The sequence below is a fragment of the Saccostrea echinata genome, unplaced genomic scaffold, assembly GCF_033153115.1.
Source record: "Saccostrea echinata isolate AGI-Se365-2 ecotype Australia unplaced genomic scaffold, CSIRO_AGI_Sech_v1 ptg000005l, whole genome shotgun sequence".
Classification (NCBI taxonomy): domain Eukaryota; kingdom Metazoa; phylum Mollusca; class Bivalvia; order Ostreida; family Ostreidae; genus Saccostrea; species Saccostrea echinata.
The window spans coordinates 2,937,796-2,958,763 of NW_026889754.1; the positions used below are offsets into that span (position 1 = coordinate 2,937,796).

General features: G+C 34.9%; 1 protein-coding gene across 1 annotated transcript; it reads left to right on the forward strand.

Moving 5' to 3' along the window:
* Positions 1-3,983: 3,983 nt before the first annotated feature.
* On the forward strand, positions 3,984-5,751 carry LOC133179519 (uncharacterized protein F54H12.2-like). The gene is made up of 2 exons (XM_061314258.1): positions 3,984-4,353; positions 4,514-5,751. Exons 1-2 carry the CDS (start codon positions 3,984-3,986, stop codon positions 5,749-5,751), a joined length of 1,608 nt encoding a protein of 535 aa, XP_061170242.1.
* Positions 5,752-20,968: the final 15,217 nt, after the last annotated feature.

Below are 20,968 nucleotides of genomic sequence, written 5' to 3' on the forward strand. Positions count from 1 at the left end.
GCATACATGAGTTTTTAATAAAACATAATTTGTATTTAATTTTATTAATAACAAAAGGCCCAAGGGCCTTACTGGTATAATGCAACAATTTTGAGGATCCATAGAGTATAAAACGAAATGAAAGTTGAAGCTTTGTTGCCCAAAAGCAAGAAAAATAGGTTGATCAAGATCAACAAAATAATTAATCTAGTATCCATTAACAGTTCATAAATTAGGTTCTAATCTGTTCCCCATTAATCACTATTACCATACAGTATATTAGCAAACTATCAGTGCTTCTGTACTATTTTAATTCCTTGTTGAAATCTCTTACATAGGCCTCTCTTGGTCTTTGATGAACATTTAATAGGACAAGTTATTCTTTTTTATTTATCTATTACTTACAAGTCCACCTGATCATTGAAACTATGAAAATACTTTTTGTATTATACAATATAAAATTCTTGCATAATTCTCTTATTCTATTTACCTTTCAAGTACATTATTTACAGACTACAGTGATTTATTATGAAAAGTAAACGGCAAAGGGGAATAACTCCTCTCAGTAGAATACAAATTAATAGAGCCCTGGCCAGGACCAGAACTCTTGACCAAATGGTTCAGATGTTCAAAAATCTGGTAAAAATACTCTTCCTTATCAAAACTTTTACTCTTTTTGCCTCTGATCTGTCTAAGTGCAGAGATGATTTTTAAAGAAGTAATGCATTTTTACTACAGATTCACTATATTATCAATAGAGCCCCCCCCCCCCCCCCCGAGAAACACTAGAGCCTCTCACCTGGGACCAGAAGTTTGCTCATCATAAGTAATCTTTTTGTTTATCTGCTTAACACTAAGGAGCAGACAGGATTATTAGATTTAATGCATTTTCACTATACACCAGCACATCTGACCCAGGGTCATGCAATTCACTACTCTGGAAGAAACCAGCTGTTGAACATGTGAAGTTACAAGGACCTGACTAGTCTGTACAGTCTGTGGAACATGTAGAAATGCTGCAACCGGGTTTGCCTCCTAAATAAATATATATATATGTGCAAAACAAAATTAATTGCGATTATGTTTATGCCTGCAAATACTTCAGATACATTACTACTGCAAGTTATTTCGATGCATGTTAAATAGAAATTTAACATGCCATTAAACAAATGTTTTTAAAATAAAATAAATTAATATATAGTATTAAATAAACTAATTGATTTTTATGAAACAGCAATGGCTGCTGCATAGGGGTCTGTATAGCCCCAGCTGGCAAGGAAGGGGAGGAGTCACAGATATAGCCCCAGACGCTGATTGGTTAGGCTGTATAGCCCTCCTGTCAAGCAGACCCAAGAAGGGGAGGGGTCACAGATATAGCCCCAGACGATGATTGGTTGGGCAGATATAGCCCCAGACGATGATAAGTAAAGGGGGAAGAGAGTCAGATATAGCCCTAAAAGATGATTGGTTGAGATATAGCCCCCCTTGCAAATCAGAAAACGGTTAGATAAAGCCCTCAGAAATAAATAGATAATAGAATAGTAGGAGGAGTAAATGCTACCGGTGTAATATAGCACCAGCAAATGAATGGTTGTTAAAAAAAAGGGGGAATGGAGAATGTTATTCAGAATATGTATATAAACAGCTGTAGTAATATGTAATAACATACAGTACCTTAAAAATGGACGATTTTCTAATAGTGTCATCAAAGAGACCTCATGAAGAGGACGAAGAAGAAAAAGATATTAAGCGAGTTAAACCATACAGCAAGAATACGACTGAAGAATTTGACATAGGAAATGATTGTCACGTTTCCGCACAGACACATGACGGCAACTTGTACATACACATACGATATTTTGAGACCAGTCCTACTGGGAGAAAGTATCCTTCAAAGAGGGGTATAGTTCTACATTTAGAAAAATGGAAGAAATTGACGGAGGATTGTATCGATGAAATTGACAAAGCCTTACAAGATGCACAAAAAGAAGATGGCAATGTCTCTTACAAAGAACATTTCGGCCATAACGTACATGTTACAGTGGAGCAGGAGTACAAATTGGTAGATATAAGAAAATGGTGGAAGCCAGAAGACTCAGAAAATATCGTGGCAACCAGAAAGGGTATTTCTCTGCCTGTTGCAATGTGGAAAGAACTTAAAAAGACTATCCCAATTCTCAGAAAGAGGTTTCAAAAAGAGTTAGACGATATTAGATATTGTTATCTTGATCATAACAACCAAATGTCAATGTTAAAATGTCCTAGCTGTAATCCAAACGAATACATGAAATATTAAATGATGATCTAAAATATGTTGTTATGTATGCAGAATAAAAAAAAAAGATTTAATTATGTGGTATCAAAAAAAGGTATGCAGTTAGTTATATGAAAAGAGGTAACATATTTAAGTATTGATTAGTAATAAAAATGTTGTCCAAGGAGGAGGAACGTTATTTAAATAATATATGGACAGATACAAAACACCCTGCCGCATTTAGTGGCCCATACAAATTATATCAAGTTGTAAAACGTGAAGGAAAATACAAAATTGGCTTGCACAGAATCAGACAATATTTGTCCGATACGGATGCATACTCACTACAGAAAAGAGTGCAACGGAAATTCAAACGACGTCATATCATAACCGATTCAATTGACTCTATCTGGGATGGAGATTTACAAGACGTAAGAAATATTTCAAAGTACAACGACGGAATTCAGTATATTTTGGTACTACAAGACATTTTTTCCAGATTTCTTTTTACAGCCCCACTAAAACAAAAGACAGCAAATGAAGTGATTAAAGGTCTACGATCAATATTTGCAAAAGGGCGTAAACCTAAAATACTCCGAACGGACAAAGGAAGCGAATTTAAAAACAGATGGGTGATATCATTTTTAAAGAAAGAAGGAATTCATACAATTTACACAGAAAACGAGACAAAAAGTAATTTTGCAGAGCGTAGCATTCAGAAATTGGAGAACATACTACATCGAATGTTTGTACAGAGAGATTCATACAAATTTGTTGATGAATTAGCAAACATTACTCAAAGCATTAACGCAACACCGACTAGATCACTAGGAAACATGGCTCCAGTAAACGTAACAAAAGACACACAGGAAGAGGCTAGATTTAATGCATTTTTAGAAAGAACAAAAAGAGATAAACATGTAAACGGAAAAAAGATTTCCATAAAAGGGAAGACAAAACGAAAGCAATACAAATTCAAAGTAAATGATCGAGTTCGAATTTCTCATTTAAAGCACACCTTTCAACGCGAATACGATCAGAAATGGACGGGAGAAATATTCATAATAACCCATAGATATCGTCACGAAGGTATAGACGTATACCGTCTGAAAGACTATGCAGATGAACCAATTTCCGGTACATTTTATGCACAGGAACTACAGAAAGTCAATAAAAAGGAAGACACTGTATGGAAAGTGGATAAAATTTTAAAAGAGCGGACAAGAAAGGGTGAAAAAGAAGTATTGGTATCTTGGTACCAGTGGCCTTCAAAGTACAATTCCTGGATAAAAAAATCAGAATTGATTAACCTGTAAATTTACATAAAATAGATATCCGGATGGTTTTAAAATGTACAGATAGCCTTGATCTGTACAGGGACAATAAGCCTTATGATTTTTACGTTCATCTGCCAAGACCATTAACGTTAATGGGGCAGTGGTCAGTAGCATTACTAGAGACTTGTTTACCTTCAACTAAAGGAAAAACGGATGTTTATATTTGCACAAATCTTTGTGAGGATACGATAGTCGGGAACAAAGAACTTCCATTATTAAGGCGTGTAAGTTTAAAAAAAATCTGCACCGAATGAAATATTTACATATCCTTATGAAGTGTCCACGAGACTAGGTCAAGTTCACGACGTACACATATATATATAAAGGATGCAGCTGGACAGGACGCCTTATTTTTAAAAGAGGAAACATCTGTGACATTGTTATTGAAGTTGAAAAGTTTATAAAGAAGAAAAATGAGTGGACCAACATACGTATCTGATCCTAGAATATGGAAAACATTTTACAAAAACATGTTAGACGGAAAATTTAATCCACGAAATTATAAAGGGAGGCAGTCCGGCAGCGGCATTGCAGGAATGTATTCTAAGAAACCTTACATGATACCAGTTAATCCACATATTACTGTCGAAGAACCGAAGGAAATAGTAGGCAAACAGGTGACTCCAATTGCAGCAGCAGAAGAACGAGCCAAAGGAGAATTAAAAGAGGAAATGCGTGAAAATATTCCACACGTTCCCGTAGGCAGTATAAAAGTGGAAAACGATCCGAAATCCTCCATTTCAATCAAGAGGAGGAAGAAGTCAGGGGAAAGAGCATCAGACAGTACTTTAAAAAAAAAACTCAAAATAGAGGATACAAACTTGGCATCCAATATATTTTCATCCGAAAAGAGCAAGAGAAGAAATGGCTTTTCTTAGTGACAAAATTACTGAAATTGGTCTACCTGCTGAATTGTCTTTATTTACCGTACCACCTAATCAAGTTGCAGTAGAAAAAATATATTATGCGGAATACCGACCAGTGTCAGCATATAACACGGACGATGCCCCGATAGAAATCTCCATACCTGGTCAAGGAAACGAATATATTGATTTACGACGAAGCCGTTTATATGTAAAATGTAAAATAGTCAAAGCAGATGGAACAGCTTTAGCAGCCCAAGAAAAAACTGGCATTATAAACCTCCCTCTACAGTCATTGTGGTCCCAGATAGATACTTATATGAACGGAAAGTTAGTGTCTCTGAACACTAGTTATTACCCATGGAAAGCCTATTTAAAAATCATCTTGTCCAGTGGCAATGATGCTTCAGATTCGCAATTACAATCTCAACTATTTTTCTTAGACGATGCAACAATGGACGATGGAAATGCATACGGTGGAACAAACGGCGGTTTGGCAAAAAGGTATACATTTACAAAGGAGAGCAAAGTTTTTGATTTGGAAGGACCGTTATACGAGGACATTTTCCGTTTGGATAAATACATATTGAATGGTGTCGACGTAAATCTAAAGTTATTCCGAAGCAGAGCACCCCTACTGGTAATGAGTGCAGAATCAACTCCTGCATACAAAGTACTGCTGTTGGACGTCTCCTTTAAAGCCTGCATGATTAAAGTAGATAGTGGTGTTTTGATTAATCATGCAGAAATATTGAAAGAAACTACAGCCAAATACCCATTGATACGAACAGAAGTAAAGATGAACACTTGCTCTACGGGATCTGGAAGTTTTATATGGCAAAACGTTTGGTCTAACAATCTCCCAACAAAGGCATATTTTGCGTTCATCTCCCAGACTGCAGTAAATGGTAGTTACACCAAAAACATATTTAATTTTCAAAATTTGGCAGACGAAATTGCACTGTACGTGAATGGCGAAAGCATGCCAGCAAGACCCATGAAAATTGACGTAGGAGCGAACGGGAACCACGTCACAGCATTCGTGAATCTATTTGAAGTGGCTGAGAAATGGAACAAAGACTCCGGACTAAGCATAACGCGCTCCATGTTCAGCGAGGGATTTGCAGTTTACGCATTTAGTCTCGCTCCCAGCGATCTAGGAGAAGATTATATAAATTTGGTTCGCCAGGGAAGCGTCAGATTAGAAGTGAAATTTGCAGTGAATACAACAGAAACATTAAATTGTTTGGCTTATGCAGAATTTCCCGCTTTACTCGAAATTGATCAATCAAGAGACATTAAGTACACCCGAGTATGAATGCCCGTGAGTTATTAACGCGAACAAAAAATAACAGGCATACCGCTGATGTAATAAGAGGTGTCTTTTCTTCAAACAATCTGCCACAAACAGTACCCAAATACCCATCTGCATACATTTGCAACACCGATCCTTCATATTTGCCAGGAAGTCACTGGGTAGGGTTCTGGATGCACAGCCCGAAGCATGCCGAATTTTACGACAGTTTAGGGAATGCCCCGGGATATTACAACGCTGCATTTGATGTGTTTTTACAAAATAACTGTGAAAATTGTTTGTACAATAATGTTCAGATCCAAAACAAGGAGAGTATTTCATGTGGATATCATGTTTTGTTTTACATATGGATGAAATGTTATAATTATTTAATGTCACAAATAATAAGAATATTACTCCGCTGTGCTAACCCTGATACTTATGTCAAAGAGTTTGTACATAAATATCTGTAGAAGGGAGAACAAAAAGTGTTGCTTATAAATAGTTTCAACACAGTACAAATGTTGATCAGTTGAGCTCTGGTACTGGAAGAAAGAAGTATGCATTGGTGGGAAAACGAATCCATTTTACCATTTCAATCACCCACAACCTGTATGATATCAGGCGCAACAATGTCAGGAAAAACCCATTTTATTTATCGCATTTTACGAAATGCAAACGGAATGTTTGAAATTCCACCGCAAAAAATAGTTAACTGTTATAGTCAGTATCAACCTTTGTTCGAAGACATGGAACAAAACATTCCGAATTTTAGTTTATACCAAGGGCTACCTTCTAGAGATCAGATAGAAGAATGGACAGAAGGTATGAAACATACCGTGTTGATTTTAGACGATTTAATGACACAAGTATCAAAATGTGAAGAAACCGTTGCAGTTTTTAGCATCACAGCACATCACAAGAACTGCACAGTGTTTTTTTTAACCCAAAATTTATTTTGTCAGTCAAAGACTTTTCGAAGTTTGTCATTAAATTGTCATTACGTGGTTTTGTTTCGTTCCTTGAGAGACTCAAGGCAGATCTTGTCATTTGGAGCCCAAGTATATCCAGGTCAGTCCTCGTATTTCAAGGACGCATATCAGAAAGCAACATCAAAATCATACGGATACCTACTGATTGATATGAATCCAGCCAGTCAAGATCAATATAGATTGCGCACGCATATATTTCCACAGGAAGACACCATGGTATATTTACCGAAGGAATAATACAAAAAAGAGTTAGTTGGAGGACCATGAGCCTTCTGGTGACATCAAATGCAGCATTCCTTAAAACATTATATTCAGCGGACCCCAAACAAAGGAAAGCTTTATTAAAAACGATGACTGAAAATCAACAACAGGCTTTGTGTGAGGTAATTTTAAACGTGTACAAAGGGACATTTCCATTAACAAAATACTATATTAAGAGATTGTCTCCTCATCAAAACGTCATTCATAAACTGAGCAGCAAGTCGGTAAAGAAGAGTGTCAAACGGAAACTATTACTACGGGAACATACAATACTACCTATTTTACTTAAACCGTCATTGAGTGTACTAAATAATGTCTCGGGAGTTACTTTTAATACCAAAAGAAAAGTATGACATGCTCTTAAAATCAAAAGAACAGCCACCGATCAGTCAAGAAGAAAAAGAAGAATTACCGAGAGAACAATCAGTATCAAAACAAACACAAACTTCTAAAGAAGAAGAACAAGAAATTTCAAGAAAAAAGAAGAAGAACAAGAAAAATCAACAAGGTTTTGGATTTATCGTCAAAAAGAAAACAAATGGACCCCCACCTGGATTTTCTGTGCATAAGACTATACAAAAAAAGAAGAAGAAGCAGCAGCAATGGTTTAAACTTTAATCATAACATTATAATTTATTTTGTTAAAATACACAATAAATAAATTTAAGAAAAAAAAAACTGGAGATATGTTTTTTTTTTATGTAATATACTGGTCACACCCCCCCCCCCTCCTTGTTTAATTACATGGACATCAGAGGGAGAGGAGGGGGGGGGGGGAGGTAGAGCATTTAATTACTATAAAACTTTATCAATATCCGTAAGGCAAAGTGTCATACGAATCCGGTTGTATTGCTCTCTTCGAATAAACAAGTTGATATTGTTTATTTTCTACAGTGTTATAAATTTTATATAAGTATTTAGACCTAGTGATTTTTGCAGGATTTGTAACAGTCAAAGTTTTGCTCTGGTCAGTTGTAACAATATCTAACATGGAATGAAAGTTTAAGATTTGTGAATTTTTATAATTGAGTGAAAACCCGCGAATGCGACAGATCTGCTCTCCTTGAAGTGATCTAAAGGCATAGTTTTTAGGACCACCAGACACGATCTCTACAATGTAATCGTCAGGAGAAGGTAACTCGTTCGTCAACTGCCCAAGGTAAGGTCAAATTTCTGGTTCTACATCGTCTCGTCTACTGACAAAAATTACGGAATCTGTATCGAAATATAAGACACGTCTGTCAAGCATGTGTAAAACGTCGTAAAGTTTTAGCCTAGCCCAACAGGTAGTGAATGCTGCAATAAAGATATTTGTCTGGTAATCTTCTTTAACGAGATCGCTTTTGTTTTTCCATGTAGTATGGATCATTTCATCATTAATGATATGAAAGTCTGTGACCTCTTTAGACGGATCAAAAAGACTTGTAAAAAATTTGTCAGCTTCAGTATCGTGATAAAAGGATGTTTGAGGCATGTTTAAGCGCTGCCCAAATTTCCCCCAAAATGAATTTAAAAGTAATTTGGCAATAGATCTCAATGCGGGATTTTTGCTAATAGCATCGCGGTCTAGTTGAATATTTTCCCTAGCTGCATAATCAAAAATATATTTCAAAGCATCATCTTCCGTTTGTATGTCTGCAGGCAAACCGCTAGCCTCTTGTTTAATTTTGAGAAATAAATCAATATATCCACCGAAAAGGTCATTTTCAGGGTCACCAGGTAAAGAAACGCAATCAAAATGATACACTTCGTACATTTTAACAATCTTGTAACCAGCTTGAACTGCCCGAACGAGCTCTGGTGTACACTATGTTCCTGTGATACACCGGTCCTCATCAGAGCAAGTACAACGCAGTTGTCTCTCTTGTTCTGCACAACTTTTACACAAAGCAAACACTAGTTTTTCATTTATTCGTTGCGGTAGAACGGGAAAGTAAAGATTTCTAGGGGGTAATACTTTTACCTTGGCTAACCCAAAATAATTCTCAATGCTTTGAAAATCCCTAGTTATGATTTGGGGATGTTTAAGTGGATATTTACAATACTTGTTGACGGACGGATAAAGAGAACAAAAATCTAAATAATGAATTTTTTCATCTTCTTCAACTTTCTTGTACAACTTAACAGCGTTAGTTCTCCCTCCAAAAAATGCATCTCGGGGGTTCAGCCTTTCCTGTAAGTCTAAAGAGGCTACAAAGTCGGAAACTTCAGTGTTGTCTGCCATTAACTGCACAAAGTCGTGCTCCCAAATAGTCACAACATTCATGCCGAGAGATTCGAGATATTTTTCTTTTTTTATAGTTAATGCAAGCAGTTCATCTAAGGTTTGGTTAGTGCGCGGCACGCGGAGTCTACGTTTGTTTGGGTAACGTATAGAACATCCGTGCCACAGACACCCGTTAAATTCATAAGCGGTGTTTGTTTCCCTACAATAGCCATCTAATTTATATTTTGAATTGGGAATTTTATATTCCCCCTCGTTTAAAGCATGTGTTATATATATCGGAACATTTCCTTCTCTTTTTTCCTTTTCCATAACCCATTCTAACCACTCGATAGAAGCTTTACTATACTGATCGCGATGATATCCCGAGGACGGAACTTGGGCAAGGGGACTATCGAGAAATTGCTCCTCCTCTACAAAATAATCCTCGTCTTGTAAGGCCTGCGTGTTAACCCACCCCCTTCCCGCAATGTTTACGCGAACCTCCCCATCCAATCGCCTGGCTTCTGCCCATAAGACTTCATCCTGGTGTCTAAGTTTAACTTTTAAGTCCTCATGCAGAAATTTAGATTTAAAAACTGCCATGCAAACACTGGCAATGGTTATATGTTGGAACGGATCTACGCTACCTTTTAGATAATATTCAATGTTCCCATCGTCATTTAGTTCAAAGTCACCTTTACCTGTTATTTCCATTAAAATTTCTCTAAACTTTAAACAGGCTTGACGAAGTATATCAACATCACTTCGACAATATTCTACAATTTCTTTGGCAAAATCAAATTGTTCATTGTTATTAATTTTCGTCTGATACCAGGTTAAAAATTCGCTGCGGTCTGTATTACTCATTGTATCACATCCATAATGAGCAGGATCGGGGTACGGCCCCACGTAACTTTGATTATTATTTGTGTTGAAGAAATGAGGGAAATAACCTTTTTTTGATTCGCTTAAACCAAAAGCTTTTGGTAGATTGGATAGTTTTGTAGGCAAAAAATTGTAGGAGTCGACAATTCGAGTGTTTATTTGATTCGCGACATGTATATACATAAGTTTTAATCCCAAATAGATAACTTCCGGTATGATACTGTTCTCGACTAGATATTCTAACAAAAACTTCCGGTATGATACTGTTCTCGACTAGATATTCTAACAAAAAATACCCGTCATATCCTTTCATGTTATGAGCTATCGCGGTATAATTTTTATGTTGCTCTGAAAAAAGCCACTGACCAAAGTCTTGTTTTATATTTTCTCCTCGAAACACGACTTCGCGAAAACCGCAGGTCTGTTCACAGGGTTCACTACTGAAACAATCGTTTTCATGATCAAAATGATCACATTCAGGACATCGCGTTCCGCAGAATTGACACTTAATGTCGATTTGTTGTTCATCTATACACATCTTGCAAACGTTCTGAGCAATGACTAAATTTGGAACGTGTTCAAACTTTCCGCAATGAGACTGTTGACAATTTGAACACAACAAACAAGTCGGTCCGGTGCAGGCTTTACATCGCGCGGGGTCGTGAGTATATCCTTCGGGACACTGTAAAATGCAATCGCTTTGCGTGCACTCAAAATCAAAAAAAAATAAATTTTGGGATGGATTTCTTGCTTTCATTTGGGCGTATGAAACACAGATGGTCAGCTGGGACATATTTACCGCAACTCTTACACAACCACTCGCCACACACGTGTCGTTCGGGGTCAAGCACCTTTCGATCTATCACTTTCTGACATGTGACACACTTCCACCACCTGACACACGCCGATTCTTTTCGTTTACCTTGCGGAACTAAATGGCTTTTGTAACAAGAGAGTGATCGACAAGTCATATGACATAATTTGCAACTCATTTGCACATTTGAACGCCTACACTCTTCTTTTCTTTTACATACATAACACGAGGATTCACATTGATGTAAATTTTTATACGGAACTAAACAACGTGAGCAAAACTTTGATTTGCCAAAAAACCCACAAATATTAACAATAGCATCGAAATGGGGACTTTTGGTTCCAGTTTTTTTTATCTTCTATATCTGATAAATATAAATAGAGGAGTTGTTTTACACTATCTTCGGGAGGGGTTTTGATAAATTTATTTCCGCCTGCAGCCCTTATCACTAAAATATCTACATTCAGAAATTGTTCAAAAGTATTTATATCCGAAACGGCTAGGTGGCGATCTGTAGGTACACCGACTAACCTACAAAGTTCTTTAGTAAGTTTAGTCTGTCGCTGTCCTGGATCCTGTTGATGACGCAATTTTGAAAAATACCATTGAGGAACTTTTTTATATTTCCAAATTAACTTTTCTAAATTACACTCGTCATCACCCTCAATGAGTAAATGCCAATCCGTTGTGATGACTTGATTGGCTTTGGCAAATGCCATTGTTATAGCACGAGCCATGCAGGTTTCATCCTGGTTATTAATGGTGATAACAGACCTTTTTGTCTTAGTTGATCTATTAGGCCCATGAAGTCGCTGTATGGCTCGACCACGTCCGCCTATATAAAATAAAATGTAGGTCACCCAAAAAAGTAGTTAGAGTTATCTCTCTTTTCCCAGTAACGTGAGAGAGAGAAAAATAAAATAAAAATACTTACCGGTAGGCACTTGCACGGTTCCAATATCTAAATAAAAACTTTCATCTAAGGGAATGTCTTCATAACTGGTCAGGACGTGGTTTATATGATCCAGAATGACCTGTGGTGTCATATTTTCGATTTTCCGCAAAGGGACAATAATAGGTGTATTCAGAGAGTCTGAGTGTACGATGACACGAATAAAGTCACTTTCAGCCCTTAGATCTTGCGTAGCGTCTCTTAATGTGGCACCAAACATCTTAGAAAGTTTATCTTGTACATCTATCACTCTTTTTTTTTCCCGGACAAGGTCCGAATTTAATTTCACGACGTAATGTCGATCAATGGCTTTGTTTGTTTGATACGTTTTTTGGTTTACTTTACGGAAGGTATAAGAAATTTCTTCTTCATCATCCGTTGAAGGCCCTGCCCCTGTTTGATGCAGTCCTTCGTGAAATCGGAAAAGTTCATTATTGTCGTGAAATACGGCACCACACCATTTACATTTTTGAATTAATAGAACTTCTTCTTTTTTTTCTTCTTCTTCTTCAAGGATTCTCCGTAATTTAGCTGGAATGAGGACATTTAATTCTTCCACTCTCTCGTGGGTATATTTATGAAATCGGAAAGTTTCCTCATTTTCAAACCTTCTCGGACAATATGGGCACTGAAAAACCATATCCTATTTTTTTAACAAAAAAAAAAAAAGAAAAAAATATATAAGTATTATAGTCATTTGTTTTTGTGTTTGTTTTTTTTTAAATAAAGAAAATATATTGTATATATCGCCGCACCGCCGCCCCCGCCCTCTTTTTTCGTTGGGAAATGGGAGAAATCATAGAGAAATGGGGGGAGGGGATCCCCGTACCCCCCCCCTCCCCCTCCTCCCATTTGGAAATGGAAATTATGAAAAAGGTGGGGGTTAGTTTGATCAAATGGGTTAAAATAAAAAAAAGTGGGTGGGTATGTGCTCTCTCTTTTTCTTTCTCTCTCTTTGTCTGTCTAGCTCGCGCGCGCGCGCCTTGCATCTTCTGATGTTGCCGCTCCCTCCCCCCTTTGTCAAAAAAAAAAAGAAGGTCAGACTAGTATAGTAATTCCACGATAAAATGGACCAATTCAGAGTATAAAACATGAAAAAAAAAATTGTTTCAAATAGCAAAATGAACATCATAATTCTCATAAAGATATATCAGTGAACTTGAAAACATAGAATTGTCCACAAATCTGGTATCGTTAACTTTTTACAATAATTTCAAGATACCATTGATTTTAAGGAAATGTTACGAAAGTTAATGCTTGATCAAGCCTTAATATTTTTATGTAAAGCTGAATTTGACCATTTTTTCGTTTCTGATGTTCATTAAAGAACGCTTAAGTATGATTCAGGAAGTCTCGCATGAATCCGAATTTAAATTAAATTTTCGGGGAAAATGTCGGTACGGAAGTTAATTCCCAGCAATAAAAATTAAAATTCTCTTCAATAGTTAAAATCAAAGTCTGTTTTAGGATATTAAACAAAAGTATGAAGCATTTCGCTCCCAAAATGATATAAATTTTTATACCTTTAATGCAAAAACTTTCCTGAATTACCGTTACGGAAGTTAAATTGTTAAGAGAGACAACTGTTTTTGTCTAATTCATTTTGTTATGTCGAAAATGTAATCGTCTAAAATAGCTGAATCGCAACTAGAATCGATGATATAAGGTTCCGTGGTCACTTTCAGATAAGTTTCAGTTCTTTTTGAAATCTGCATTCTATGCGTGAAATTTGAAACAAAATCGTTACGGAAGTTGATCGATTTTAAGCGACATGCTTATGACTTCGCATGAAAGGAGATCCATGCATTTCTTTGCGAGAAGTGGTTTGATTTCTTTTTATATAGGATAAAAGACATTTTTTAACATTCATTGCAATCTATTCGGAACGATTTTACGGTTAAAAAATTTCATCTTGAATTTTGTAAATAAATAAAGCGACATTAAGATTTGCAGTGGAATACATTATGTTCATATCAAAACTTAAAACTGCATATGTATCGGTGAATCTTTACAAAACCATGTGTGTATGTGAAGTCTTAGAGTTGAAATCGACCTTTATTTTATAGTTGAGATATTACAACGGTAAATTTGTAACTGACATAAAAAAATTCTTAATTGGTCATGTTTTTGTAGAATGACTGTATAGTGTTAGTTACAACATGGCGCTCCTCCTCTCCGGGGTGCTGTCTGCCACCCCATAAGTCTAGTTTGTCATCAGATTGTTCCCGCTTTCTTTTTGACAAAATCAGTAAATTTGAATGGAAAAAATTGTCATTACATTAAACATTCTGTATAAACTTTTATACTCCCTTTAATTTCCCGTTTTTCCACTGTGTGTGTGTAAGTTTTTTTTTTTTTAATGAGGTTCGTTCCTGAGCTTTTAAGCATATTTTTGTCTTCACCTCTATTTAAAAAATTCTGCATAATGTTTATAAGTTCTTATGATAGATTTAAAATTCTACAATGCAAATCAAACTATAATATATTAAAACCCCATTATTAAATTCCATGCCAAAATCATTAAGTGAGTTGGGGGGATTTTTTTTTTTTAAAAAGAAAATGATTAATTTTTCTTTTCGAAATATTTGCAGTAGAGTATTGTCAAGTTCGGCTTCCTATTTTTCCATGCAGCCTGCACACAGAGTTATTTTGTGCAGTGAACTGTTTTATGCTGGTCCTAAATAATATATTAAATGAACTGCATTGAATTCTATCATCATATTTCACAAATATCTCCAATATATTTTGCAAGTCCAGGAAAAAATAAGCCCCAATTTAAGCTTAAAATTAACGCTTTATTAGTAATATCTAAAAATTAACACCACAGACCCCTACTTTTAATTCTGTCTTCTGAATATATAATGTTAACTATTCTGCTTTAAATTCAGTAAAATGACATTATACTTTCTAATGATTTTATTGCTTCAGTGTTAAATTTTTAATGGCAACAAAAAGACATAATTGACCATGCGAAGTAATTTGAAACCTTTCTTGTCACAAATTTTAATATGTCTATTTAAGATGAAATAAGACTGTGTTTATTCCTATAATTTATTTGGAGGAAAAACTATAAAAAATTGATTTATACATTAGACGTAATTACAGTGTCAAAAGAAGCGCATTAACTCCCATTTTTTGTTTTGACTTTTAATTGAGGTATGTGTGTAGATTCGAAAAACAAACTTGATAAAAAAAACATTCTCAATGCTTTTGACAGCAGGATCCAACCTCCTTATAAATATTATTTATTGTCTTTGTAAAACTTTATCAACCCACTTTTTCTCTGAATCTTGTGGAGAGTTTTCAGAAATGGATTCAAAATCTACCAAAACAATGCAAGTATTTTTTTGATTTCTTTATTTAGTTTATTTTTTATTTTAATCAAATAAGCAACGACTAACAAAGTTTTTTTTTTTTTTTTAAATCTCTTGTAGTTTTGTAGAAGACTTATTTTTCCTAGCAGCCACTCTGCCGTATGAATTACGGTATCGTATTTATATGATGGTTTGTCTTTGGAATAAAGATGTTCAAAATTCCCGACGAGCAGTTCTGAGGGAAATTAATTATATTAATGGGTCCTTAGATATATGGCTCGTTCCATTTATAACTAGATCGGCGGGACGTTTGATACTAAGAAGAAACTCTCTACGTCTTCTTCACCGTTACATAAACATTTTTGTTAATGGACCTGACGATGAAATTCGTCGTCCATCCGAAGTAATTTATATACAAAACAATGTAAAACGAGGACATTCCCTACTTTCTGCTGTTCATCTGAACTTTCGGCTGCTTCGTCGTCTTCCCGATGAATTAAGGATGCCATCAACATCCGTGATAATAATTGCAGCCCCTCTTCATTTATTTTAATAATCAAACTACTTTGTATGATATTCTTTGCTATTTTGTTTTATTTATTTTTTTACAAAACAAAATATTTATGATAACTTATTCTGATTCCTCGTCGTTTTTATTTAAAATTGACGGGTGTTTAATTAAAACGTTCTCTTTTCATTTCGTTTCTTTCTTAATTTTTTTTTTACATACATGCAGAAAGAACAAGACCATTGACCAGAGAACTTACAGCAACGAAAAGTATTCAAGTATTAAAAAAATGATATATAAAAGATATAAAACTTTTATCTCAAAAATCAAACATTTTGCAAGAGGACCTTAAAGAAAAATGCATAGAACTAAATTTAAAATCATAACTGTTATTTAAAAAAATTCCCTTACTTTTAAATGGCTGTTGTCCTCGATGATTAATATTAGTAGTTAGATCTTGTTTTTTCCTGTTTTATACCATGCGGGGACTTTTTTTTAAACAAATTCATCATTACAATTTTAAATTCAATTCGTGGTTTTCCAAACTTCAATTTGGGTTTTAATGGTTTTATCCTTATTAACTCCATGTATTTTATGTAAAATACTTTCTAACGAGTTTCTAATTGCTCCTGTACTTTAAATAAACCCACAACACTAATCGTTTATTTTTCATTATAGTTACTGTATGAAAAACTTTTCCATTGTGTATTACCTTTTTTCTCTTTTTTTAAATAACATTTCCTTGTACAAGGATTTCTAAGCTGATGGGGGGGGGGGGGTGATGTGTCAGGCTGTTCCTGTATAGTAATGAACTGATAGAAAATGGAATGCGTATAGTTATCTTGTATAAAAGAACCATTTAACGGCATCTTAAGTAACGCGACTGTGAAAAGGAACACGAGTATATTTGAAAAGTTTTGTGATAGTAAATGACTAAACAAAAATGGAGATGGTATGAACTAAGCTATGAAAGATTTCAAGAATTTTTTAGGAGTTTTTAAAACATGTACAAAAAAAATTATAACTGACAATGAAAGAAATATATATATATATATAAAAGTATGTATATAAATAGGGATAACCAATGAGAAAGGAAGGCTAACATCTCTTAACTATAAAAGGAGAACATACAAAAAACCGTGTTTTATTCTCGTACTGATTTGAATGAAGAACATGGAATCTAGTTCAGCGATTAGCAATTTGATGGTTACGGAATATGAGAAGGAATTAAATCAGTCTGACAGTGTTCCTCGAAAGAGGCCTATCAGAGCAGTGATCATTTATAGTACGATAATTGCAATGATGACACTCTTATCCGTTAACACTGTTATTCTGGAGGAGAAACGAGGGGGAAGAAATACACCAAAGGTACTGGAAATCCGTGATTGCAATCAATGGAAGAGCGAAAATTCAACAGCAGTACAACTTTCGTGTCCCTACAGCAATAAATTTCCACTGAGCGAGGACATCTTTGTGCTTATTTGTGATAAAAAACAAAAAATGTCCATAGATATTCGACGTTTTAAAGGACGTAATGCAACAGTAGAAGGAATCCATTTAAATCTCTATCAATTGTTATATTTAAAAACATTAATGAGACAGATAGTTTCTACAACTACAGAAAGTACTTCAGAAGAGAGTGTCAGATGAATGACATCCGTTGTATATAAGACGAGATTAATAAAATGTAACTATGTAAACTCAAGATGATGTTTTCTTTTTCTATTTGATCATTCATATGATAATGCTATATGAATAATTTACCAAGAATATAATAATGACAGTTCGTATTACTAAAAAAAGTGGGATGAGGAAGTTAGTTTGCAAATGACAGACAAAACAGCTCTGGAAAAAGTGTGATGTAGAGTAGGAAAAAAAGAGCGAACGGGGGAGGAGTTATTGGTCACGTTAACTATTAAAACTTCAGAACACTTTCAACGTAAACGCGAGAGGTTTTATAGATATTTAAAACGAATATAACCTTCAACGTAGAATGTTTGAAAATCTTACTTTGAATACGACCATACCATGTAGTTTATGTACTTATTTTCTTCATACTATTATTATAACGTAAATTCTCTTCTGTTGTTGGAGCAAGGTCATATCAGAATTACCAATTTATAGACCACTTTGCCATTTAATCTTTCGCCATATTCAGAGTTTAATATTCTCATTTTCTTTGTTAACAGTAAATATTCGTAAATATAAACTCCTCCTCTTGGATTATACGTATCTATATCTATTATGATTAAAAACCCTCCCTTTTTCCATAAAATATCTGACTCTCCTCTCCCTTACTAATCATCGTCTGGGGCTATATCTGCCCAACCAATCATCGTCTGGGGCTATATCTGTGACTCTCTTCCCCCTTTACTTATCATCGTCTGGGGCTATATCTGCCCAACCAATCATCGTCTGGGGCTATATCTGTGACCCCTCCCCCTCTTGGGTCTGTTTAAAATGAGAGCTATACAGCCTAACCAATCAGCGTCTGGGGCTATTTCTGTGACTCCTCCCCTTTATTGCCTGCCAGCTGGGGCTATACAGACCCCTATGCAGCAAATGGCAATGGTCATCCAGGTGTAAATTTTAACAATTAACTGTGATGTCCTATTAGGTAGACCCTAATGACCATTATGACAATTTATTAAACAAAGGATCTTGGATCAGGCTAGACAAGAAATAGTTGCTAAACGAATATTCGAATATATTTAAATTACTTTTTAAATAATACCTAGAATAAATATTAGTAGACATAAATTTACTTCCGATTTCCTCTTAAAATAAAAAGCAAAATTGTGAAAAATTGCCTTGAAGTAGCTAAATAGAGCTACCTGAGGTAGGTAAATAAAGGTACGGTAAGTAATTATAGCTACGTAGCTAAATGTACTGATTGTACTGGACCTGTAAACATATGTGTAAAGAATGAACTTCTACAATGCCCAAATAACAAAGTTAAGACCAGGACGTTATACCATTTTATATACTGTTATCCCCTCAACCTTGAGTGCAGGAGGGTAATTATTACTTAGTTTCTGTTTTCTGTTTCCCCAAATATTAATATTTTGTGACTTTTACCCATTTCCAAAGGTCCTAGTCCCATGCCAAGAACATGGGTAAAAAAATGCACTACAAAGATGATGCAGCGTGTAAAATTTGAAAATCCATGTCTTGAAGGAAGATTGTCCATCGGATCACCATAGTCATATCTTATCTCCTCCCCTCTATCAATATCCCATATAGCCATTAAGTACACGCCTTTTACATTCACCTTGTGTGTTTACAATTATGTAACCCCTCCCTCGATAGCGCGTGGCAAAGGAGGTCACCGGGGATCAAACGGCGTGTGAACCAGCGACCTAAGGTCATACACAAAACAAACCATAGAATGGCCTTTCCAAATACATTTTGTAAACTAAGTGATGAGTGGATAAATATGTTGAATCTTTCAGATTATTTTATAATATCTTTGATTAAGTCGCTAGTACATTTCAATTTATATTTTATTCACTGAATTACAAGAAAGTTGCATATTAATTTTATTTTTATAACCATTGTATTTCTCGATATCGAGATAATTGCGCTTTGTGATCATGAAAAATTACTTTCAAATCATTCAGAATCCTTTATATTATTTCGTCTTACTGTTTATCACTCGCTCGTTTTAATCAACTAGTCTTAACTGACTTCAAATTCAATACATTTTGAATGCCGAAAAGACCACTTTGTTTGCGTATTAAAGAAACAGTTTTTTATCTCTCTAATGTTATTATTTAACGAGTTGCTATTTCTTTCATGAACATTAAACAGCATGTATATAATTATTACGATAATTGTACGTAGAGGTCACATATTTAATTGTCAGGAAAATCGAAAATAAAATTAACTACTTTTGAGTTTGTATTATTTTCTTCCTAACTTACAATATTATTGCATACAAAATACTAGGTCGGACGCAAGTAACCTAAATATTTCACTTGTATTTGAAAATTCTATCGAGCGTCGAATGAATTTTACCCGTTAAAAAGTGTACAAAAAACTTTCCTATGCAGTTTTCTTTGGGAATCAATTGGCTTAGATAGTCTACTCCGACATGTGTTGACAAAACTCACGCAATAAGAAGCCATACATTTCAAACTTGTGACCTCTTGGTCAGTGCATGTGAAGATTACGCATGACAATTAGTGTCTGGAAAACGAAGTATGTTTTATAAATGATTTGACAGGTTAAGATTTGTTCTCATTCCAAATTAAATACAAGTTTACACAATCCCGTTATTTCTTTGTTATTTTATACCGTCAGTTGTATTAGATAGATTGTTTTAAAAACATGTTGTTTAGGAAGATTAACCTTATGCATTTGTTTTATTTCATCTAATAAACTGAATTTTCCTATGATACGAATAACTGGTACATGCATGTAAGTACGCGTAAATGCGGTCTTATTTGTTTATGTGGAAGAGCGCCCAAAATAAATACACTTCGAACTCTGTGATTTCCCTATTTTACTGTTTAAATCATAGGTCCGCTCAGCTGACGAGTTGTTTTAATAACGGTTATAAATTATATTCAAGTCCTGGCCAGCGATCTTTACGCTTGGTTACATTGCAATTAAACAGGTATATACTAATAAGATATTAAGATACTATCGGTATATATATTTTCACCTAATATGTTTTCATTGAGTGTTTACATAAAAAGTAAATTGCTGGAGAATATCATGTTCTCCCTGATCATATCAATAGCGCGTAGAAACAGCGGTATATGAACACACGCTTTTGTGTACAAAGCAAACGTGTAAATCAAAAGGATGGGGAAAAACGATGAAATAAAAATATTTCTCTATCAACTGAAATTATTGTCTTTAGACAGATAAAAATAAATGAATATTCGCCTGAGAACATGTGAAAATTATACCCAAATACAATATAACGAAGGATTTTCGGTTTAATCCGAGTACACAATAGCAATGTTGTGTACATGTACATGCAGAATACCGCTTTTTTATCCTTCGCCCATGTGTTCCTCCTTAACGGAAAAAAATTATCAGTAAATTATATTATACCGAACGAGGTTGAAAAATGACGAACTTTATTTCTTAAAATTAACAGCAATTATCAGACTTTTCTCATATCACTGTAAAAATGCCCTAAAAACTAAAACCGTCTGGTTTGACTTTGTCAACGCGTTTTAGATCGGGCCCCACCGCCATAAAACTTAAAGAATTCTCAAAAAAATTCTCAACTCAAGTCTTGAGAATTACTCAGCTAAGAATATTCTTAAATTCACTGCCATAAAACGATTTGAGAA